Source organism: Zalophus californianus, chromosome 7, assembly GCF_009762305.2.
Source record: "Zalophus californianus isolate mZalCal1 chromosome 7, mZalCal1.pri.v2, whole genome shotgun sequence".
NCBI classification, from domain to species: Eukaryota; Metazoa; Chordata; class Mammalia; order Carnivora; family Otariidae; genus Zalophus; species Zalophus californianus.
Window position 1 is genome coordinate 41863254 of NC_045601.1, and position 19395 is coordinate 41882648.

Here is a 19395-nt window from a genome sequence, read left to right on the forward strand (position 1 = left end):
CTTTGCTTTCATATATCTTTAACTTTTTATCTTCTTGTGGCTTCTTTCCTTTATCTGTAAATATGCCTGAATCTGTCTCATAGTTGGGATGAGAGAAGCCCTTGATCATCCAATGCACATCTTTAGCTACCACCTAATATCTGATCTTCTTAACAATTAATTATGGAAGACTGCCATTGTTTCCTGTCTCCCTCTATTCTGTCATGTTTCAAAACATTGCATTTTGATCTTACCTCCATCACATCATTGATTGCTGTTGCTTGTAACTTCCTACACCTATAACTAGTGACCACTTTTCAGACTATTATCTACCTGATTATAGACAACTTCTAAAATTGTTTATCTGGCTTTCCTAAGTTCCTGTATATTTTTTGCCCTCCCTTTCTAACCATTCTTTCCCTGTCACCTATGAGGGCTCCCCTTCCAGGTCCCTGCTGTCTTCAGTGAGTCATGACCTGGTTCACTCTTCTTTCGAAAGAGTTTTTCCTAGGTGATTTCCTCCAGTCATGAAGATTAGATGTATAGTTAACATCTAAGTTTAGATCTCTTCAACTCTAGATTTGTCTTTAGATGCCTGCTAAACACCTTTTTGAGTTGCTCTATGAGCAAATCAAATGCCATTTTCAGAATAGTAGTTTTTGGTTTGTCAGTGTTTTCTTTTTCTTTTTTTTCCTTTTTTTAAAGATTTTTTTATTTTTTATTTGACACAGAGAGAAAGAGAGAGAAAGTATAAGCAGAGGGAGCGGCAGGCAGAGGCAGAGGGAGAGGGAGAAGCAGGCTCCCTGCTGAGCAGGGAGCCCCATGTGGGGCTTGATCCCAGGACTCTGGGATCGTGACCCAAGTCGAAGGCAGACCCTTAACCGTCTGAGCCACCCAGGCGCCCCCTTTCTTTCTTTTCTTTTCTTTCCTTTTTTTTTTTTCTCTTGCTCCACTTCTTCAAGCTTGCTCCCATTTTCCCGTGTGATGAGTAGGACTGCTGTACATCTAGATTGCTTCCTCATTTTCTTCATTCCATTTGTAATTAAGCCCTATAGACTTGTTCTCTTATGTATCTCTAAAATCCATGTATGTCTTTTAATCCCTACTGCTACTGATTTTATTTAAGCTCTGATAATTCCTTGCTTGGAATATTGAAATGATTTTCTTATTTTTTCCAGTCTTTAACCTTTCTGGCCTGTCCTCTGTATTGTCACTAAAGCCATCACAATACTTTCCTACTTGTTGCTTGCTAGATAAATGTCTAGGTAAAAAGTCTGAAATTTATCAACTTTCATGTTGTATCCTACCCATTTTTTCCCATGTATTTCACTTATAACAGATTATTTGCATTTTTTGACAAGGCTATTAATATTTCCCTATGTTTGCATACTTTTCCCTCACCCTGGGAAGTCTTGGTCTAAGTGAAAAATTCCTTTCTTCAGATTATAGTTTTTTTTTTTTTTCTCTGAAAATTTGTCCTAGTTCTTCCTGGGAAAGTTAGGTGTTTATTTCTGCATATTCCCATGTTATCTACTTCTGTAATTATGCTGGAATTATTCTTGAGTGTAAGAAATAGCCCTCTGGCACATTATAGACATTCTGTATTTAATCTTAAAGCATTCAGCATCACCCATTGAGCCACTACTGTATCATTGGCGCTTTGCTAGGTATTTGAAATACAGAAGAGATTAAGACTTATACCTTCTTCTGAAGGAACCTATTCTAATAGGAAAGGCAGACTATTAAAATACTGGATGAGGAATAGAAAGGTTTAAAAAAAACGAATATATGAGAGAAGGAAAGTATTTCAGGCAGAGAAGTTGTTTTAAGAAAGGTATTTAAAGTGAAAGTAATCGACTGTATCATAATGCCTAATATAATAAGGAAATTTTCAGGTGAATATGCCTGACTCATTAGTTATAAAGCTAACTCACTGAATTTATTAGGCCGTATTGGTTTCAAAGTATAGATACTCAGATTTCTTATAGACAGTATGTGTATTGGCAGCTATGCAGGTATAGACAAATAAGTAGGCCCCAGAAAAAACAGGAACTTTAGTAGACTTAGGCTTCTAGATGGGCTCCAGCATTAATATGACTCTAGTTTTTAGTAATTTCCTTGTACTAATTTGCTATATGCTGGCAAAGATGTTTTTAGTATTTCCACTTAAAATTAAAAGTAAAGAAATATGATTTGTTCACCCCCCATTAGATGACATCATTGGTTATTGGTCAGCCCATGAATTGGTTGTTCTTACTCAGACCTATAATTCATGACCCAACCAATTGTACAAAGGAATGGTGTTCCTTAGAAATGATGGCAGTGTGTTAGAAATCATGTATAATAAAATTAGGGTGGATATTCAGGAACTGGTGAGTGGGAAGTAAAGGGCAAGATGGATCTAGAGGAGCTACTGCATTTGTCAAACAGAATTATATATAAAACTAATGAGAACAGCAGTTCTCTCAACTGTCTTAATAAACAATAACTGGTTTGGACAAAAAGTCTATATGTATCTGCCTCATCAACTGTGCTGGTAAGTGAATATAATATAGTGACACATTTAATTCAGACATACTTCATAGCCAAACAGTCATTAACTTTCTTTTTATTGTGGTAATATAACTTTGTTAGACTACACTATCACCCTTAAATTTTAGTCTGTGAAATGTTAGCATGTCATAAAATTATATGGTTTGTTATCTTTTTAATGTACAGACTGCTCCAAATTGCTCTGAAACAGCTTTAATTCACATAGCTGATATTTTGGCAAGAATTGCATCTGTAGAAGAAGGACTTACCTTACTACTTTATGGAGAAAATATGAACTCTTCTGACGAAAAAAGGTATATGTCTGTGTTTTAAGTTTGTGGAATTTTTAGCACATTTTCTCGATCTGATTCAAAAGTTTCCAAAATGTCATACAATATGTTAATAATGAAAATCAGGATAACTATTATAGATAGGTTCCTGATCAGCCACTAACAATGTATTAGATGATTTCAGGTTGAAGTAGTAACCAGAATTATGGACAATGCAGGCAGATTAGGCCTTGATGTGAGCAACTTCAAAGTGAGAATAGGAGGGTTCACTCTAGATGGGATATTTTTGCTTCTTGGGCTCTTTCAGTCTTCTAAAGCGACCCACGATTGATTCAAGTCAAAGCACACAAAGGTGCACAAAGGAAAAGCTAACTTTTCCATCTTCCTTCTCTACCCTCGCTTAGTTCTATCTCCTGGCTGTTACCAGTGGTAACATTTTGGTTATGCTTTTAGACTTTCTCTGAACTTATAATGATCTGTCAAACATTCAAACGTACATTCACGATCATAGAATTTTTGTTTCCTTTTCACAAAAATAGCATCATATAAGATATTCAGTTTTCTTATGTGTAACCATAAGTATCTTCCCAGATGAGCACAAAATGAAACACTGTTTTTAATAGCTCCATAGTACTTTGATATGGCTTTACCATAATATTTTCAAACTTTTCCCCTATTAATGGATATCAGGTTGTCCTATCCTATCCTATCCTAGATAGGATTTTGCTTCCATAAATAATGCCACAATAAGTGTTTTTTTTAATATTATTGATTGTGATGGATTATATTAATCTTTGAATATTGAACTCAGCATTGCATACCTAAAATAAATCCCATTTTGTTGTGGTATACAATTCTTTTTATACATTGTTAGATTTGATTTGCTAATCTTTGTTGAGGATTTTTGTGTCTATGTTCATGAGAGATATCAGTCTGTATTTTTTGTAATATCGTCATCTGGTCTTGATTTATTCTGATGAAAGCATCATAATGAGTCAGAAGCAGAAGAAATGCTTTCTGTTTTCTGGAAGAGATTGTGGAGAATTGGTATAATTTCTTCCTTATATGTCTGATAGAATTCGCTAGTGAACCTATTTGGGCCTGGTGTTCTCTGTTTTGGAAGATTATTAATTGGTTCAATTTTTATATTAGATATGGGCTTATTCAGATTGTTTATTTCTTCTTTTGTGAGTTTTGGCATATTGTGTCTTTCATAGAATTGGTCCACTTTTCTAGGTGATTAAATTTGTGGATATAGATTGTTTATAATATTCCTTTATTACCCTTTTAATGTCCATGCGATTAGAAGTGATGGTCCCTCTTTCCATTCTGATAATAGTAATTTGTCGTCTTGTTTTTCTTTTTTAACCTAGCTGGAGGCTTATCAATTTTATTGTTATTTTAAAAAGACCAACTTTTTTTTCCTCTGCTGATTTTGGTTTTGTTTTTAACTTCATTGATTTCTGTTTTAATTTTTATTTTTTACTTCCTTTGGTTTTAGTTCTTTTCCTAATTTCCTATGGTGAAAGCCTTGATTATTGATTTTTAGATCTGTCTTCTAATATATACATTCAGTGCTGTAAATTTTCCTCTAAGCACTGCTTTTGCTGCATCCTATAAATTTTGATAATTTGTGTTTTCATTTTCACTTCAAAATATTTTTAAACTTCCCTAAAGACTTCTTTGACCTATGTATTTATGAGTCTGAGAGTGCATTCTTTTTAATTTAAGGTATCTTATGGCTCAGAATGTGGTCTATCTTGGTGAATATTTGTGTGAACTTGAGAAAAATGTATATTCTGCTGTTGTTGAAGTATTCTATAGATGTCAGTCATATTTAGTTGGTTAATGATGTTCAGTTCATCTTTGTCCTTAATATAGTCATGCTGGATCTGTCAATAACATACTTTGTTATATGTTCTATCTCTTTATTGAGGTTCTGTGTTTATCCATTCTTCTGAGTTCAGTGAGCATCTTTATGACCATTAATTTGAATTTTTTTAATTAGGTTCTTATCTCCATATCATTTTCTGAGGTTTTTGTCTTTTTTTTGTTTGTTTCTTCTGTTTCCTAATTTGTCTTAGCTCTGTTTTTTCTATGTATTAGGTAAAATGCAGGTACTTTTCTCAGTCTTCAAAGAGTGGCCTTGAATAGGTGATGAATCTCTAGTTCGACCTTGTCCTAGCTCTTGGTTGTCTTTCAAACCTTTGTGATTATCTCAACTGTCTGATTTATTATTGATATGCCGCCTTTTTTGAGGGCTTGCCAAGGCCTGTCCATGATCCAAGGGGAGGAAACTCATTTAGCACCTAGTTTCAGTCTGATTAGAAGCCAGACCTTCAGGCCACAGCTTTGAAAGTATGCAAATATATTTAGTCCTGTGGGGTCACATTTGTAATCACTGCTGGCCTCTAGACCAGATCTGGAGGTTTCTCCAGGGTGTGAGTTACAAAAATCTGAGTTCCAGCTGAGTGTATAAGATCTTCCCTGGGAAGTCTTATCCAGCTGTAGTGAGGCCAAGGAGGTGTGCAAGGATGATGTTTTCCTGCTTTTGTTCCTTGGAGGGCCCTCTTAGCCTCTTGATGTGTGGGAAACTTGAAGCCTGTTCCTGAGGCTAAAGCTGTAGGGTAAGTAAATAGGCCTTTTTTATGGGAAGATTGGGGTTGTTTCAGTCTGCTGTTGGTGCAGGGCCCTGGGATTGATGGCCTGTCAAGAATGGTCTTTCCAGTTGTTACACTCTGGTGGAGCTTAGGGCCAGGTGATCAAGGGGTGTGGTTTGTGCCATCTGCTGGCTTGAGCAAGGCAGCTAGAGGGTGTAGAGAACAGGGCACATTCACCAGCTTTAGAAAGACAACAGGAAAGGGTCTTGAGTGTATGTTTCCATGGGCTTCTGTAATGGAGGGGGAGAGTGCCTTGTCTGTATGCTGGCTTTAGGTTGGGAATAGGAGACTTCCCTGACAGCTCACACTCCATGTTCCAGCTGGGGAGTTGGGGAGTACTGCAACTCTCCACCTGGCCTCAGCAAGTGCCACAAAAGCTCACCCCTGTTGTACCAGCAAGGTGGTGGTAGCCCTGCCCTGCTAGCGGGCCATGTGGAGAGTGCATCTGTGGCATCTACCATCCTCATCTGTCTCTGAAGAGCATCTCAGCTGTCCCCCGCCCCTCCAGCCAATGCCCCCACATTAGCAAATGAGTCTCCTTTACATACATACAGTCTAGGGGCCTTTCCAGACTACTGTTTTCTTTGCTGGGTCTTGGGGCAAGACCACAAACAATCCCTTCAAGAGGGGAGTTTCCTTATAGCTCTTTTAGACCCCCTGGATGTTAGCCCTTTTGGTTTTCCAAGCCAGGTGTTCTGTGGGTTTATTTCTCTGGTGTAGATCCCAGGAGTGGGGTCCCTGATATGGGGTACCAACCTTTTACTCCTCTGGGAGAAGCATCTGTCTGGTGAGATCCCTTCTTATGTGTTGCCATGCTGCGAGATGGGGTGTTTTTTTGGGAGACTGTGTCTCTGCTTCTCCTGCCTGCTTTGATCTGGTCCTTTTATCCTTTGTTGTGGGAAGCAGTTCATTTAGTTTTCAGATCTTTTTCACAGGGAAATGATCATATGTAGCTTAGGTGTGTCCATGGGAGGAGGATTTTCCTACCACTATCTTGGACCTCCCCTCCGGGAACTTGCTTTTTAAGTTTTTTACCGTCTATGGGGCGCCTGGGTGGCTCAGTCGTTAAGCATCTGCCTTCGGCTCAGGTCGTGATCCCAGGGTCCTGGGATCGAGCCCTGTATCAGGCTCCCTGCTTGGTGAGCCTGCTTCTGCCTCTCCCTCTGCTGCTCCCCCTGCTTGTGCTCTCTCTCTACATCAAATAAGTAAATAAAATCTTTAAAAAAAATAAAAACTTTAAAAAAATTTAAAAAAAGGTTTTTACCATCTAAGAAATTTCCTCAGCTTTATTTTCTAGCCCTTAGATTCAGATTGTGGTTTGCATTTCTTAAGTTATATTTTTTCTATAAGAGAACATTCTTATTCTACTATCCTATTGTTTCATGAGTTTTAAGTTCTCTTATATCCATGAAGATACAGAGTTTTCATTTCTCATTTTCTTTTTTCCTTCCACATTGATTTTTCTATTTGTTGTCTTGGTTTCCGATTTTAAATTAGAGATTTCTTCAGATACTTAAAAAGTCAGTAAATAGCTATTTGAAAACTATGCAGGAACATGGGACCTTGTTACTTGTGGTCTTTGCTGTGGGGGAATCTTGCCATGGATTCATTTTGGGAACCTCTAATATCAACCTCTTTAGTCGTTGTTCTGGTCAGATTCCATCGAGAAGGTTCCTATAGCTAGCTGCCTGCAGAGAGTATAAGCTTAGTGGGAGAAGATTACTGGGTGGAGAAAGTGGTTTTCAAGTTTTACTGTATAAGCTTTGATTTAACCCTGTGGTACTCTCTACTGTTCTTGATCTTTGCCTGCTTTCCAAAAGATACATGGGAGTGGCTATATGGAATGTAGAAGGGAAGCTGGTCAGACTTCTTTTTAAGTTGACTTTCAGGCAGCTCTTCTGTTTTCAGTCCCACTTCTACCCCTAATTTCAGAGATACTTGATATCACCAATTTGAGTTTTTTGAGAGATTCTATGAGATAAATTGTGTTCTGTTTTCTGTATTGTGGCTGATCATTCAGTTTTTCCAGGTCCTGAGTTACTTCTTGTTTTTTTCAACTTTCTAGATTCCAAAACATCGTTACTGTCACATCCTTTCTTTTCTCCTTGACAGCTATAAAAGCCTTCTGAAAAATTCCCTTCACTTTTGCGTTTTAGTATTTTAAGAGGGTGCAGATGTGAATGTATGTGTTCAATCTGCCATATTCAACTGGAAGTCTTTTTCTGTATAGATAGTAATCTTTTGTAAAATGAAGAAGACTAACCTTTTGTCATGAGTTCTAAGGTTTCTTTTTATTCATTACTTCCCTATTTCATTGTTTTTTTTTTTGCTTATAGACATTTAATTATGTAGTCAATTTTTCCCCAATCATTAGTATTTCTAAGTTTTTAATTTTTTAATTTTTAAAAATTTTTTATTATGTTCAGTTAGCCAACTTATAGTATATCATTAGTTTTTGATGTAGTGTTCAACGATTAATTAGTTTCCCTTACGTTGAAGTTAAACAGATAAGACATTAAATGTCAGTTTCTTTTGAATCACCATTGTGCTGTGGTTGTTTCTGATTATACTATTTATATTGGTAAAATACTGGAATCATCTCAAATGTCCAATAACAAGAGGCTAATTGATTAAATTGTGTTTGTACAAAGGAGCACTTAGCAGCTGTGCGATAGGAACATGGAATTTTTTTATGTATTGCTGTGGAGTTATCTTCAGGATATCTGTGAACAAACAAAACTCAAAAGAATGTTTTAGAATGCTACATTTTATATAATAGAAGGGACTATGAATAAACCAAATCATATTGTTATTTTTCAAAAGGAGTGATAAAAGGGTAAACTGAAAAGTAATAGTTTTAGAGGAAGAGAGAAAAACATGTGGATAGGGAGGTAGAGATGGAGGATATATGGGTTATACCTTCATTGTACCTAGATTTGACTTTGGAATCATGTCGCTGTTTTACATGCTGAATGTAAAAGTTAAATCAAAAAGAAAAATTCACATTTCAAAGAAATTCAAACAAATGGGAATAAGTGAATTTAACTACCAAGCAAGTTAGTGACCTACCCATGCAGAGGAACGAATTACCCCAAGTGACCTGATTTGAACATTTCTAGTGGGATATATCATAAGGTTGGAAGAAAAAATTCTCAAAATAATCTTACACTGCAATCAATATATTTTGAAACTATTATGAACATATTCTAAAATAAATAAGTAATTAGCATCATAAGGAACTAGAATATAGAATTAAAGAAGTTAAACTTGAATTTTAAATTCATAATGGAAATATAAGTATTAATTTATTTTTCTTATGCTTTTCTCAGAACTACCACTGAAGAGGCCTAGAAGTAATAATAACCCCTTAGCAATGAGTTGGCACCCAGACTGTGGTCTCTAAATATCTTTTTTGTTATTGTTGTTTTTTCCTAAAAAAGGGGGAAGGGATCCTTGAAGGTAGTTATTTCTGCATTGGGCCAGGAAATATGCAAGGTGATCATGAGGTATCTTACCATTCTAGAAAGTAAGGAAATTATCTAAGACTAAAGACATAGTGTCAGAAGTACCCCAAGCTACCAGAAGGGGCCTCCTACTGGTTTAAGGTAGATAATTTGAGGATTAAAAAAATGACTTTAATGATTGACATACATAAAGCATGCAGAAATGGTTTTAAAAACACACTAAAACTAAAAAAAAAAACCCTTGTCAATTACCAATTGAGGTTGTGAGGACACCAACTCATTATTTTGCAAGTTGGTTAAAAATGTTCAAAATCTTTTTTCTGTTTCCTGTACAAACTGTATTTTTTTTTTCCAAAGATTTATTTGTTGATTAGAGGGAGAGTGTGCAAGCATGAGTATGAGTGGGAGGGGCAGAGGGAGAGAGAGAGAATCTCAAGCAGAGTCTGTGCTGAGCCCAATGCAGGGCTCAGTCTCCTGACCCTGAGATCATGACCTGAGCTGAAACCAAGAGTTGGACACTTAACTGACTGTGCCACCCAGGCACCCCTGTACAAACTGTATTTTAATATAACTATTAAGTTACTGTGGATAAAGTTCTTCATAGAAAAATTTTAGTTAATAAATGCAAAATAACTAGAAAATCATCATTTGGTAACTCCTAATGAAATAGTTGATTTAGGAAATTATCATGAATTGATGCTAAAACCATTAGGTAAAAGGCTTGATGTGGGGAGGACTTCCCACTGGAGAGTTCAGGCTCATACCATCTGACCAGTTGATTTTTAGCATCATTACAATTGGGACAACCAGATATGTATCTAATGATATGATGCAGTAGAAGGTACACAACAGCGACCACCTATGAAGTTATTTGGCCAAGAAAAAAGAAATTGAACTTTAAGCCTCTAGATATAATTATCAATTTATAAGAAATATGGAGAAGTAGAGGAACACATTAAATGACAGCATGGTGAAGTAATTATCCATATAAAGAATGGATAGGGAAAATATGTCATTTCTCCAAATTAATGGCATGGGTAAAAAAGAAAAGAGGGGGCCTAAATGATCATAATAACTTAATGCACTCTGTGAAACTTGTTTGAATTTTGATTTATATAAGTCTATTATAAGGAACACCTTAAGACAATCAGAAGAATTTTGATATGGATGGATTATCAGATAATATTAAAAAATTTATGTTTTGTTAGTTGTGGTATTGGCATGTAACATAGAAACCTTAATCAGTTAGAGATGTACACTAGGTAAAATGATGTTTGGCATTTAGCATACAGTATTCTAGTAGAGGTGGGCAGAGGGGAAGGTCAGGGAATAGATAAAACAAGACTGGCAAAATGTTAATAACTGTTGAAGATGGGTGGAGGGGTACATGGAAAGTCAGCACCCTATCCTATCCACAGCTTACTGTGTTTGTTTTTAAAGCCAGAAAAACTAAAAGTGTGCTGCTCTGGAGCTAGATACCCTGGGTTTGAGTCCTGGCTCCACTTCTTACTAGCTATGTGATATTGTTTAAGTTACTTAACTCCTGTAAGGTTTAACTATATTTCCTTACCTTTTTAAAAAATGAAGAATATATCTACTTCATACGGTTAGTGTAAGAATTAAATGAGTTAATACATCGAAATACTTAGAACAATGCCTGGCATATTAAGTATTTACTATGATTTCCTTATTTATTATTGCTATGAAAGTGGCCCAGCCTCTGAAATAGAGGAGCTACATCCTATTAATGGCTTGGGAACTCAGGATTATGTTTTTACTACAATCAGGTGAAGTTACATATGGCTGTGGGCCCATGGTATCTATAACCTTTTAAGTGTATAGTTTTGCTTTTTTCTATCTGTGTATTCTTTTTTCTAGTCTCCTGTAACTGTTCTCCTTATTAGACATTTGTCTGTACATGTGTGGGAACAGGAATATTGATATGTTAGAGAATAGGTAGAGAACCAAAGGGGAGCCAAGTAAATGTGAAGTTTGTGATATGGCTAGACTTTTTGGTAGTACTTTAAGAGGTCATGATTTATAACCTTGGAATCACTTTTAGTCTATCATGTTTTAGTCCTACAGGTGCTCATATAATTGCCCAGTTTTCAAAAAAACTTCTTGATGAAGATATTTCTATTTTTTCTGGATCGGAAATGTTGCCCATGGTTAAAGGAGCTTTTATCTCTGTGTGTCGTCAAATATATGGTACATGTGAAGGCTTACAAGTGTTAATTCCTTATAGTTTGCATGAGTCTATAGCAAAGGCGTGGAAGAAGGTAAGAATTTTCAAGCTTTTTTCCCTTCCTGTAAATCTTTATTTCAAATATAGTCACCATTATAATGCAGTTAAAATCTTTTACTGGGGCAAATATGAGTTTCTTAGCGTCACAGTACTCTAGGAACATAATGCTTTTTAATTTGGTACAGGATGACTTCACCTCATTTCCAGGGCAAAGTTCTAGGACCAAACTGGGCACTTCAAAGTCTTTTCTTCTGGTAGGAGAGGCTTTAGATAAATTATCTTTGCATAAACTGACATTCTTCTTTAGAAGCTATTTCTGAGCAATTTTTACAGACAGGTGTGGCTTTGTTATGGACACTGGAGATTATAATGTAGCAATAGTCAAATGTAGTATGTATCAGTGAACTACACTGATTTCCCCCACATTTATATACTTCCTTTATAAAATAATTTTACATGATATTTAATTAAAAACCAAATAACTTAAAATTTGAAGGTAATTTAATTTTAATTATATTAAGGATCAACTGTAAAAATGTATCATGAGATCTTATGAATAATGCTATCTATAAAAAATAATGTAATCTGTTGTATTTTAGACAAGTTTGCTATCAGAAAGAATTCCTACTCCAGTAAAGTGTTCGGATTCTGTTTCTTCAGTAAGCCAGGAATCCCAAAACATGTAAGCACAATTGACTAAACTTATGTTTCTCTACATTTGCTGAAATAATTTAAATGAGAATGTAGGGGCGCCTCGGTGGCTTAGTTGGTTAAGCGACTGCCTTCGGCTCGGGTCATGATCCTGGAGTCCCGGGATCGAGTCCCACATCGGGCTCCCTGCTCAGCAGGGAGTCTGCTTATCCCTCTGACCCTCTTCCCTCTTGTGCTCTCTATCTCTCATTCTCTCTCTCTCAAATAAATAAATAAAATCTTAAAAATAAAATAAAATAAAATAAAAAAATAAAAAATAAACGAGAATGTAATTGAATGGTATAGCAAAAATACACCTGAAACTAATATTACACCATATGTTAATTAACTGGGATCGAAATAAAAACTAAAAAGGAAAATACAGGAAGGTAACTGTATACATATAGGATTAGGGAAAATTACATCTAGGGGGAACTTGAGAGATCATGTCATACTTTTACCTTAAATCTAGCATTATTTATTATACTTGCTTTATCCTGTGTTTACATTTTGGGTTAAGAAATTGGATCTGTTGTAATGTTTCCCGAAAATGTGGAGAATTCTCAAATACTAGATTTGGAAAGCTAACTAGGGAGTTCCCGTAGGAATAGAGTGTTTTCATATGCCAATGAAGTCTATTTATATTTAAATTATGATTTTTCAAAATGTGTGGGAATGCATTTTATTAGATTTTGGCATTGGAAAATAATTAAAATCAGTATTTACACTGGTTTTTAATTTAGACGTCTCCATGTTTTTTCACAAATACCAATAGGACATGGAGTCAGATTAATGAGAAAAAAACATTTTTTAAAAATTAAGATCTGGTAACTTATGTACTGGAATTCTCTTCTTAGTTGTTGGCATACTAAACAGGTAATAGAACTTTAAGGGATATTCTTAAGAAAAATTTAAAAATCAACATTTCAGGTAGACATAGTTTAAAGAAGTCAAACAAAAAGCCTTTTTCATTTCCTTAACAGTGTGATGGTTCAACAAATAGTTAATTCTTCTCTAAAAATCAGCTAAATTTTTTTTTCTGATAGTTGTCATAAACTTAAATCCATTGCCATTGTGTGTGTGTGTGTGTGTGTATGTATGAGAGAGGAGGGGAGAAAATTTCTGCAATTTTTGAGGTAATTTTTAGATCTGTTTTCTTTTAAAGATTTTATTTATTTGAGATTGGGGGAGCACAGGAGCAGAGGTGGGTGGGACAGGGGTGGCAGAGGGAGAAGCAGACTCCCCACTAAGCCAGGAGCCTGATGTGGGCTCCATCCCAAGACCCTGAGACCATGATCTGAGCCTAAGGCAGCCGCTTAACTGACTGAGCCACCCAGGCACTCAGAGATCTGTTTTCTTTGAGATCTTCTGTGATTTGTCATTTTTCATTTCATTCATGCATTCATTTTCATATTGGACCAAGTGCTTTGACTTCTTAGGATACCTGTATGCCTTAAAGGAGCTTATTGTGTCCTCTAGAATACAAATAAATACAATGTGGCAGTATAGTATGCTAAATTTATATGATGGGGCCATGCGGGGTCCATTGGGAGGCAACTTAGGGGGGAATCTTTCCATAAGAAGTTGTTAAGCTACTTTAAAGAGAATATATGTTAATTGACTAAAAACTAAACATTATTTCAGATGGAAGAAATGGTCAATAGGCTAGAAGAGGAAACATGATTAATGTAGTTAATACATTTTACTCTCAGTAATATTTTTAGATTCTGAAGTTAGAGTGTGAAGGAGCTAATAAATTATATGCCATTCCTTCCCTCCTGAATTGTGAACCAAGTAATAGTGATAAAGAAGTCAAACAATTCAAAACACTGAATAACACAGGCTTCCTAAGATCTCAAGAATTAGATTTACCCTTCTGTCACAATTGGCAGTGGACAGCCATAGGCTTCCCTCTAAGGCAGAGCTTAAGATCAAACTTAACTACATAGTAGAACAGAGCAGAATGTGTGCTTCCTACAGGTAGCTGGATCACAAACAAGTAGGCTGAGAGAGAGGCATTGCTTAGCTAGGCATGCTTAGGTCATTCTCCAAATCTCGAGAGTCCCTTCTTCCATGAGAGGAGTAAGTGATTAGGTGGGGAGGGGCAAGCAGTGTTAAACTGGGAAACTTGTTTCTGGGGGGAAAAGGAGGTTCCCTCAACATGACATTAATGTCTTAGAAACAAAAGATTTAATAGAGTTTTTGATAATATAGAGTCAGAACTGTTGATTTCATTTTCATTATCAAATTTAAATTAGCACTTAGAGTGGAATGTCTTTTGTTCTTTTGTGTTAATTGAGAAGTTGGTATGATAGACATTATTTGTTGCTTCATAATTTGGTAAAACTTGAGTGTAAAACCATCTGGGTCAGTTAGTTAACTAAACATGTCCTAATGCCAGTACATAGCAGATTCCTAATATTGTTTCTTTTCCTTTTTTTTTTAAATTCCAGTATAATTAACATACAGTGAGTGTTAGTTTCAGGTATACAGTATAGTGATTTAACAATTCCATACATTACTCAGTGCTCATCATGATAAGCATACTCTTAAACCCCTTCACCTGTTTTCACCCATCCCCCCACCTGCCTCCCCTCTGGTAACCATTTGTTTGTTCTAGATAGTTAAGAGTCTGCTTTTTGGTTTGTCTTTTTTTTTTTTTTTTTGGTTCATTTGTTTTGTTTCTTAAATTCCACATATGAGTGAAATTACATGGTATTTGTCTTTTTCTAGCTGACATATTTCACTTAGCATTATACTTTGTAGCTCCATCCATGTTATTTCCAATAGCATGATTTCATTCTCTTTTATGGCTAAGTACTATTCCATTGTGTGTGTGTGTGTGTGTGTGTGTGTGTATGTGCAACTGTATATATATATATATATATATATATATATATATACACACACACACATATATATATATATGCACACACAGATACGTACCACCTCTTGTTCATTCATCTAATGATGGACACTTTGGCTGCTTCCATGTTTGGCTATTGTAAATAATGCTGCAATAAACATAGGGGTACATACCTTTTTAAATTAGTGTTTTTGCTTTTTTGGGGTAAATACCCAGTAGTGGAATTACTGGATCATATGGTAGATCTATTCTTAATTTTTTGAGGAACCTCCAAAATGTTTTCCACAGTGGCTGCACCAGTTCATGTTCCCACCAACAGTGCACAAGGGTTCCTTTTTTTCTCCACATCCTCGCCAACACTTGCTGTTTTTTTGTGTTTTTCATTTGAGCCATTATAACAGGTGTGAGGTGATATCTCACTGTGGATTTGATTTGCATTTCCCTGATGATTGATGTTGAACATCTCTTCATGTGTCTGTTAGCCATCTGTATGTCTTCTTTTATGAAATGTCTATTCTCGTCTTCTGCCCATTTTTTAATTGGAATAAGTTCTTTATGTATTTTGGATACTAACCCTTTATCAGATACACCATTTGCAAATATCTTCTCCCTTTCCTGATACCTTTCTTGAATCAGTGAATAAATTAATAACACTTTTCCTACCTCTAGACACTAGTCTCTAAATAATGACACCAACAGTAAGACTGATATGGTAAAGGTAAAATTAAGAGTAAGTTGCTAAAAGTCTTATTTTTGAGCCTCTGACGGACTAATGTTAGGTATTTTGATCTTATATTTTCTGATAGCATATGTTAGAGATTTCTCCTCCATCCTTCCATTTATTGATGTTTACTACAGAGAAGATGGAAGTATTTATATAGTCATCATAGGGGATTGGTGTCTTTTAAATCTAGACTTTGAATTGCAGTCTCAACTCAAATTTCTACCATGCTGGTTTGGTTGATTAATTGTGACGACAAGCTATGTGGGATCATCATTAGGGTGACCATAGAGAAGAATATAATCAGAGGGACAACAGGGTGCCCAATCCGCCCCAACCAATCATCAAGGGGTCTTTAGAAAACTAGAGGGTGAAGTAAAGTTGGGGGTAGGGGGAGTGTTTAATCTGTAAAACTCAGCCTATGATCTCAAAGAAATAAACACCTAAAACTCAATTTCCATGAAAGTGTCTAACCCTCCATAATATCTAACCATTCAAAGAATGGAGTTCTCATAAGCTGACAAAACCATGTGTTCTTTGCCGTTGCCTTTATCTCAGCACCAATAAACAAATTCAATGGCTTGGATTTTCCATTTTGAAATAGTATCTTCTCTATAATTGAAAGAGAATTAAATGCTAAGATCATGGCAGAAAAAATAAATTATGTCAATTCTCTGTAATTTTTGAGAATGGGATGCAACCTATAAGTTTTTTTGCCTGTGTTGTTTTATTTGGGGGGTGGGAGTCAAGGTAAACTTTAAAATTCTGTTTCTTTAATGGCTAATGGTTATTCAGATTTTTTATTTGTGTTTCAGATATTTGATTATATTTTCTAAAAATACTGCATTTTTTAATCTAAACATACACATTTTTGTTGACTTGTTCAAGGTATTCTTGTATGATTAAAGAAATTCTTTAGCTGTAATTATTTTTTGAGTCTTTGTATTTTTTGACCGTTTTCCCCCCTTAACTACTTTGTTGCATTAGTTTATGCAAAGACCAGGTTTTGGTTTTGCTAATGCTCTTTTCATCTCTCTCCCTCTCCTTTTCATTGTCTCTCCTTCCCTCACTTCTGTAGTACAGGAAAGTAAATGAAAAGGGAAATGAGAATGGATGGTGAGAGAAGCAATCTACATCAGCCATACTAATTTTAATACTATTATTTTTATATGTAGCACTTTCATATTAAGCTCTTTTAAATATTTTAAGAACTTTCTATTTTGATTTTACTCTTTAATCCATGAAATATTTGCAGTACACTTGTTTTCAAACAGTTATTTTTACTACTATCTTTTTTTTAAACTGTTGACTGATAATTTATATTTTCAGAGAATCTGGATGGAATGATATGTATCCTTTTAAGTTGGTTGAGCTTTTGTGATGTAGTACAGGGTCAGTTAAACCCATAATCTGCCTTTGCTTGAAAAACCTTACTTTGTGTTCTTTATTGGAAGCTCCTAATTTTTCTTTTCAATCAGTTATTCAATTTGTAGACATTTATTATTTTTGCCATTCATTGAAACTTGTAGCCCATTCTTTCTCATAGGCTCACCTTTTTCCCCCCTAATAAAGTATATGTTTAAGTTTCCAAATAGTTTTCCTTTAATTATTCTTTAAGGATTTGAGAGTAGTTAACTGATACTCTCTTTCTATCTGAAAATGACTATTTTCCTTCCAACCCACAAACCCACCCCTCAGTGTATCTGTTCTCTCCATCCCTTCCCTACCCTCTGTCTCACCCTCACTTTTTTTTTTTTTTTTTAAGATTTTATAGAGAGAGAGAGGGAGAGAGAGAAAAGGGGCAGAGGGAAAGGGAGAGAGTGATCCCAGGCTGACACCGTGTTGAGCTTGGAGCTGGACACAGGGCTCAATCCCACGATCCTGAGATCATGACCTGAGCTGAAATCAACAGTCCAACGCTTAACTGACTGAGCCACCCAGGCGCCCCTCATCCTCACTGTTAAGGGTAGTTGATAGTTTCTCTGGGTATAAAAGTTTTGATAGGTAATTATTTCTCATCAGTATTTCAAGCTATTACTCCATTTTCTTCTGGAATAAGTAGTAACTGATGAATCTGTTAATATAATCACCATTCTCTTATAGGTCATATATTTTGTCTCTCATAGCTTATGATTTATTTGTGTTGGGTTTTTGTTTTGTGTTTTTTTTGGACTGGTGTCTTTCCTCAAATCTAGAAAATTCTTATTATCTTTTTAAATATTCCTTTCCTTCTCTTTTACTGCTTTTATTTGATGTATGTGGAGACCTTTCAGTATGTGTTCTGTGTCTCCTCTGTTAAACATTTATTTCTTACTTATCTGCTATCCAGTCAATCTTTGTACGTGTTTAAGTGGCTGTTTTTTTATTTCCAAAATTTCCAGTGGTTCTTTTTAAAAAATGTGCCTGTTTTTATTTCCCTTTTACTTTTTGCTTCAGTTTTAATAGAAAAATTTTAAAAACTTCCTTTGAGTATCATAAATTTATTTTAGTCATTACTTCCGAAAATTATTTCAGCTGGAATGGATTCGTTTGATAAGTTTGATTCTGCTAGCTCTTAGCTTTAGATATCTTTTAAAGTTTGGGAGTTCATTTTTGAGAGATTTTTTTGTTTGTTTCCTTCCTTAACTTTTCTCCCTCTTCCCTTACTGTGTCTCTCTACTTGTGTTTTTATGTTCATTTCTTCATGTCCAGTTTTATGGTTTTTCTCTTTATGGTCATGTTTTAAATAAATATTGTATTGGCATTTTGAGGCTTCTGTCAGTGATGATGTAGATATCACAGATACAACTGAAGAACTAGAAAATAAATTGATCATATGCTCATTTCTAGAAATGAGGATCTGTCTGTGTCTTCCTGTTGCCCTAGGCTTATGGCTTGTCAAAGTCCCACTTATAGAGCCTGTGTTATACATATGTATATTGTTATATGCATTTTGTTATATGTGATTTTTTTTAAATATATAAATTTTATTTTAAATCAGTTAAATATATATTATTTTTGTTAGTCTTACCCAGTCCTGGGTCTAAAGCAGTGAGCCTAATACTGGTCTTTTGTCTCATATGTAATTCTGTTAGTCCTTTATATCCTACTGGAACTAAATTTGGTTTCCATTGTCTCTGTTTACCTTAAAAATAGAGTTCCATTTCTTTGTATTTCTGTTCTCTGTCCATGGTGGAATTTGTTATTTAACATGGTTATCTCTTTGGCCATTGCTTTGTGATTGGCATAGAGGATATGTGTCAAAATATGTACTAATCATTCTTGTTTTGATTAGAAAAGTCCTGGATTTCAAATTTCTTTACAGTCTTTTTCAAAACAGACTCTAACACTTCCTTAGTGGGGAGGGGATTGGCACACATCTCCATACTCACAGTTTCACTATACATGTAGATATTGGTTTTTGGCCTACTTTTATATCCAGTTTCTTTCCAGACAACTAGGACTATCCAGTAGGTAGTACATTTTCTCCTTTTGGTACTTGTGAATGAAGTGCTCATATCCCCTCCTACATTTCCATGTTTCCAGCTCTGACTCTTCTATTAATGGTGTCTTCTGAATGTTTCAGACTTTTTCTCTGAAGAATGTTAGTGGCCTTCCTTTTAAAAGTGTTTTGAGGAAAAAAATATTCTCCAAAAGTAAAATTAAAAACCTATGAAAATAAAGCTACTGTACCTGATATGCTTTAGAAAGTTGGAAGACAGATACTCTGTAATGAAAAGAAAAGTATAGAAATAATGGAAATTTGGGACTTGGGGACTCCAGGCCCAGCAGAATTATGGTAGGAGAAGAGAATGTAATTAAAGTGAAGATGAGAGAACCTAGATTTAATAAAAATGCTGACACCTATAGTTAATATTTGATTAAAGTTAAAATTACTGGGTTAGAAAGTATAATAATAAAAACTCAATATCAAAGAAACCATACTTTTTATCTTATTTTTTAAACTGA

The 19395-nt window shown here is 35.2% G+C and overlaps 1 protein-coding gene across 3 annotated transcripts in view; it reads left to right on the forward strand.

Moving 5' to 3' along the window:
* TBC1D32 (TBC1 domain family member 32) overlaps positions 1–19395 on the forward strand; it is a 197016-nt gene that overhangs the window by 52926 nt on the left and 124695 nt on the right. For all 3 annotated transcript variants that reach the window (XM_027600953.1, XM_027600954.1, XM_027600955.1), the window contains 3 exons: positions 2698–2825; positions 11003–11204; positions 11770–11852. In XM_027600953.1, the coding sequence (XP_027456754.1) occupies positions 2698–2825; positions 11003–11204; positions 11770–11852 (413 nt within the window). The remainder of the gene's footprint in view (positions 1–2697; positions 2826–11002; positions 11205–11769; positions 11853–19395) is intronic.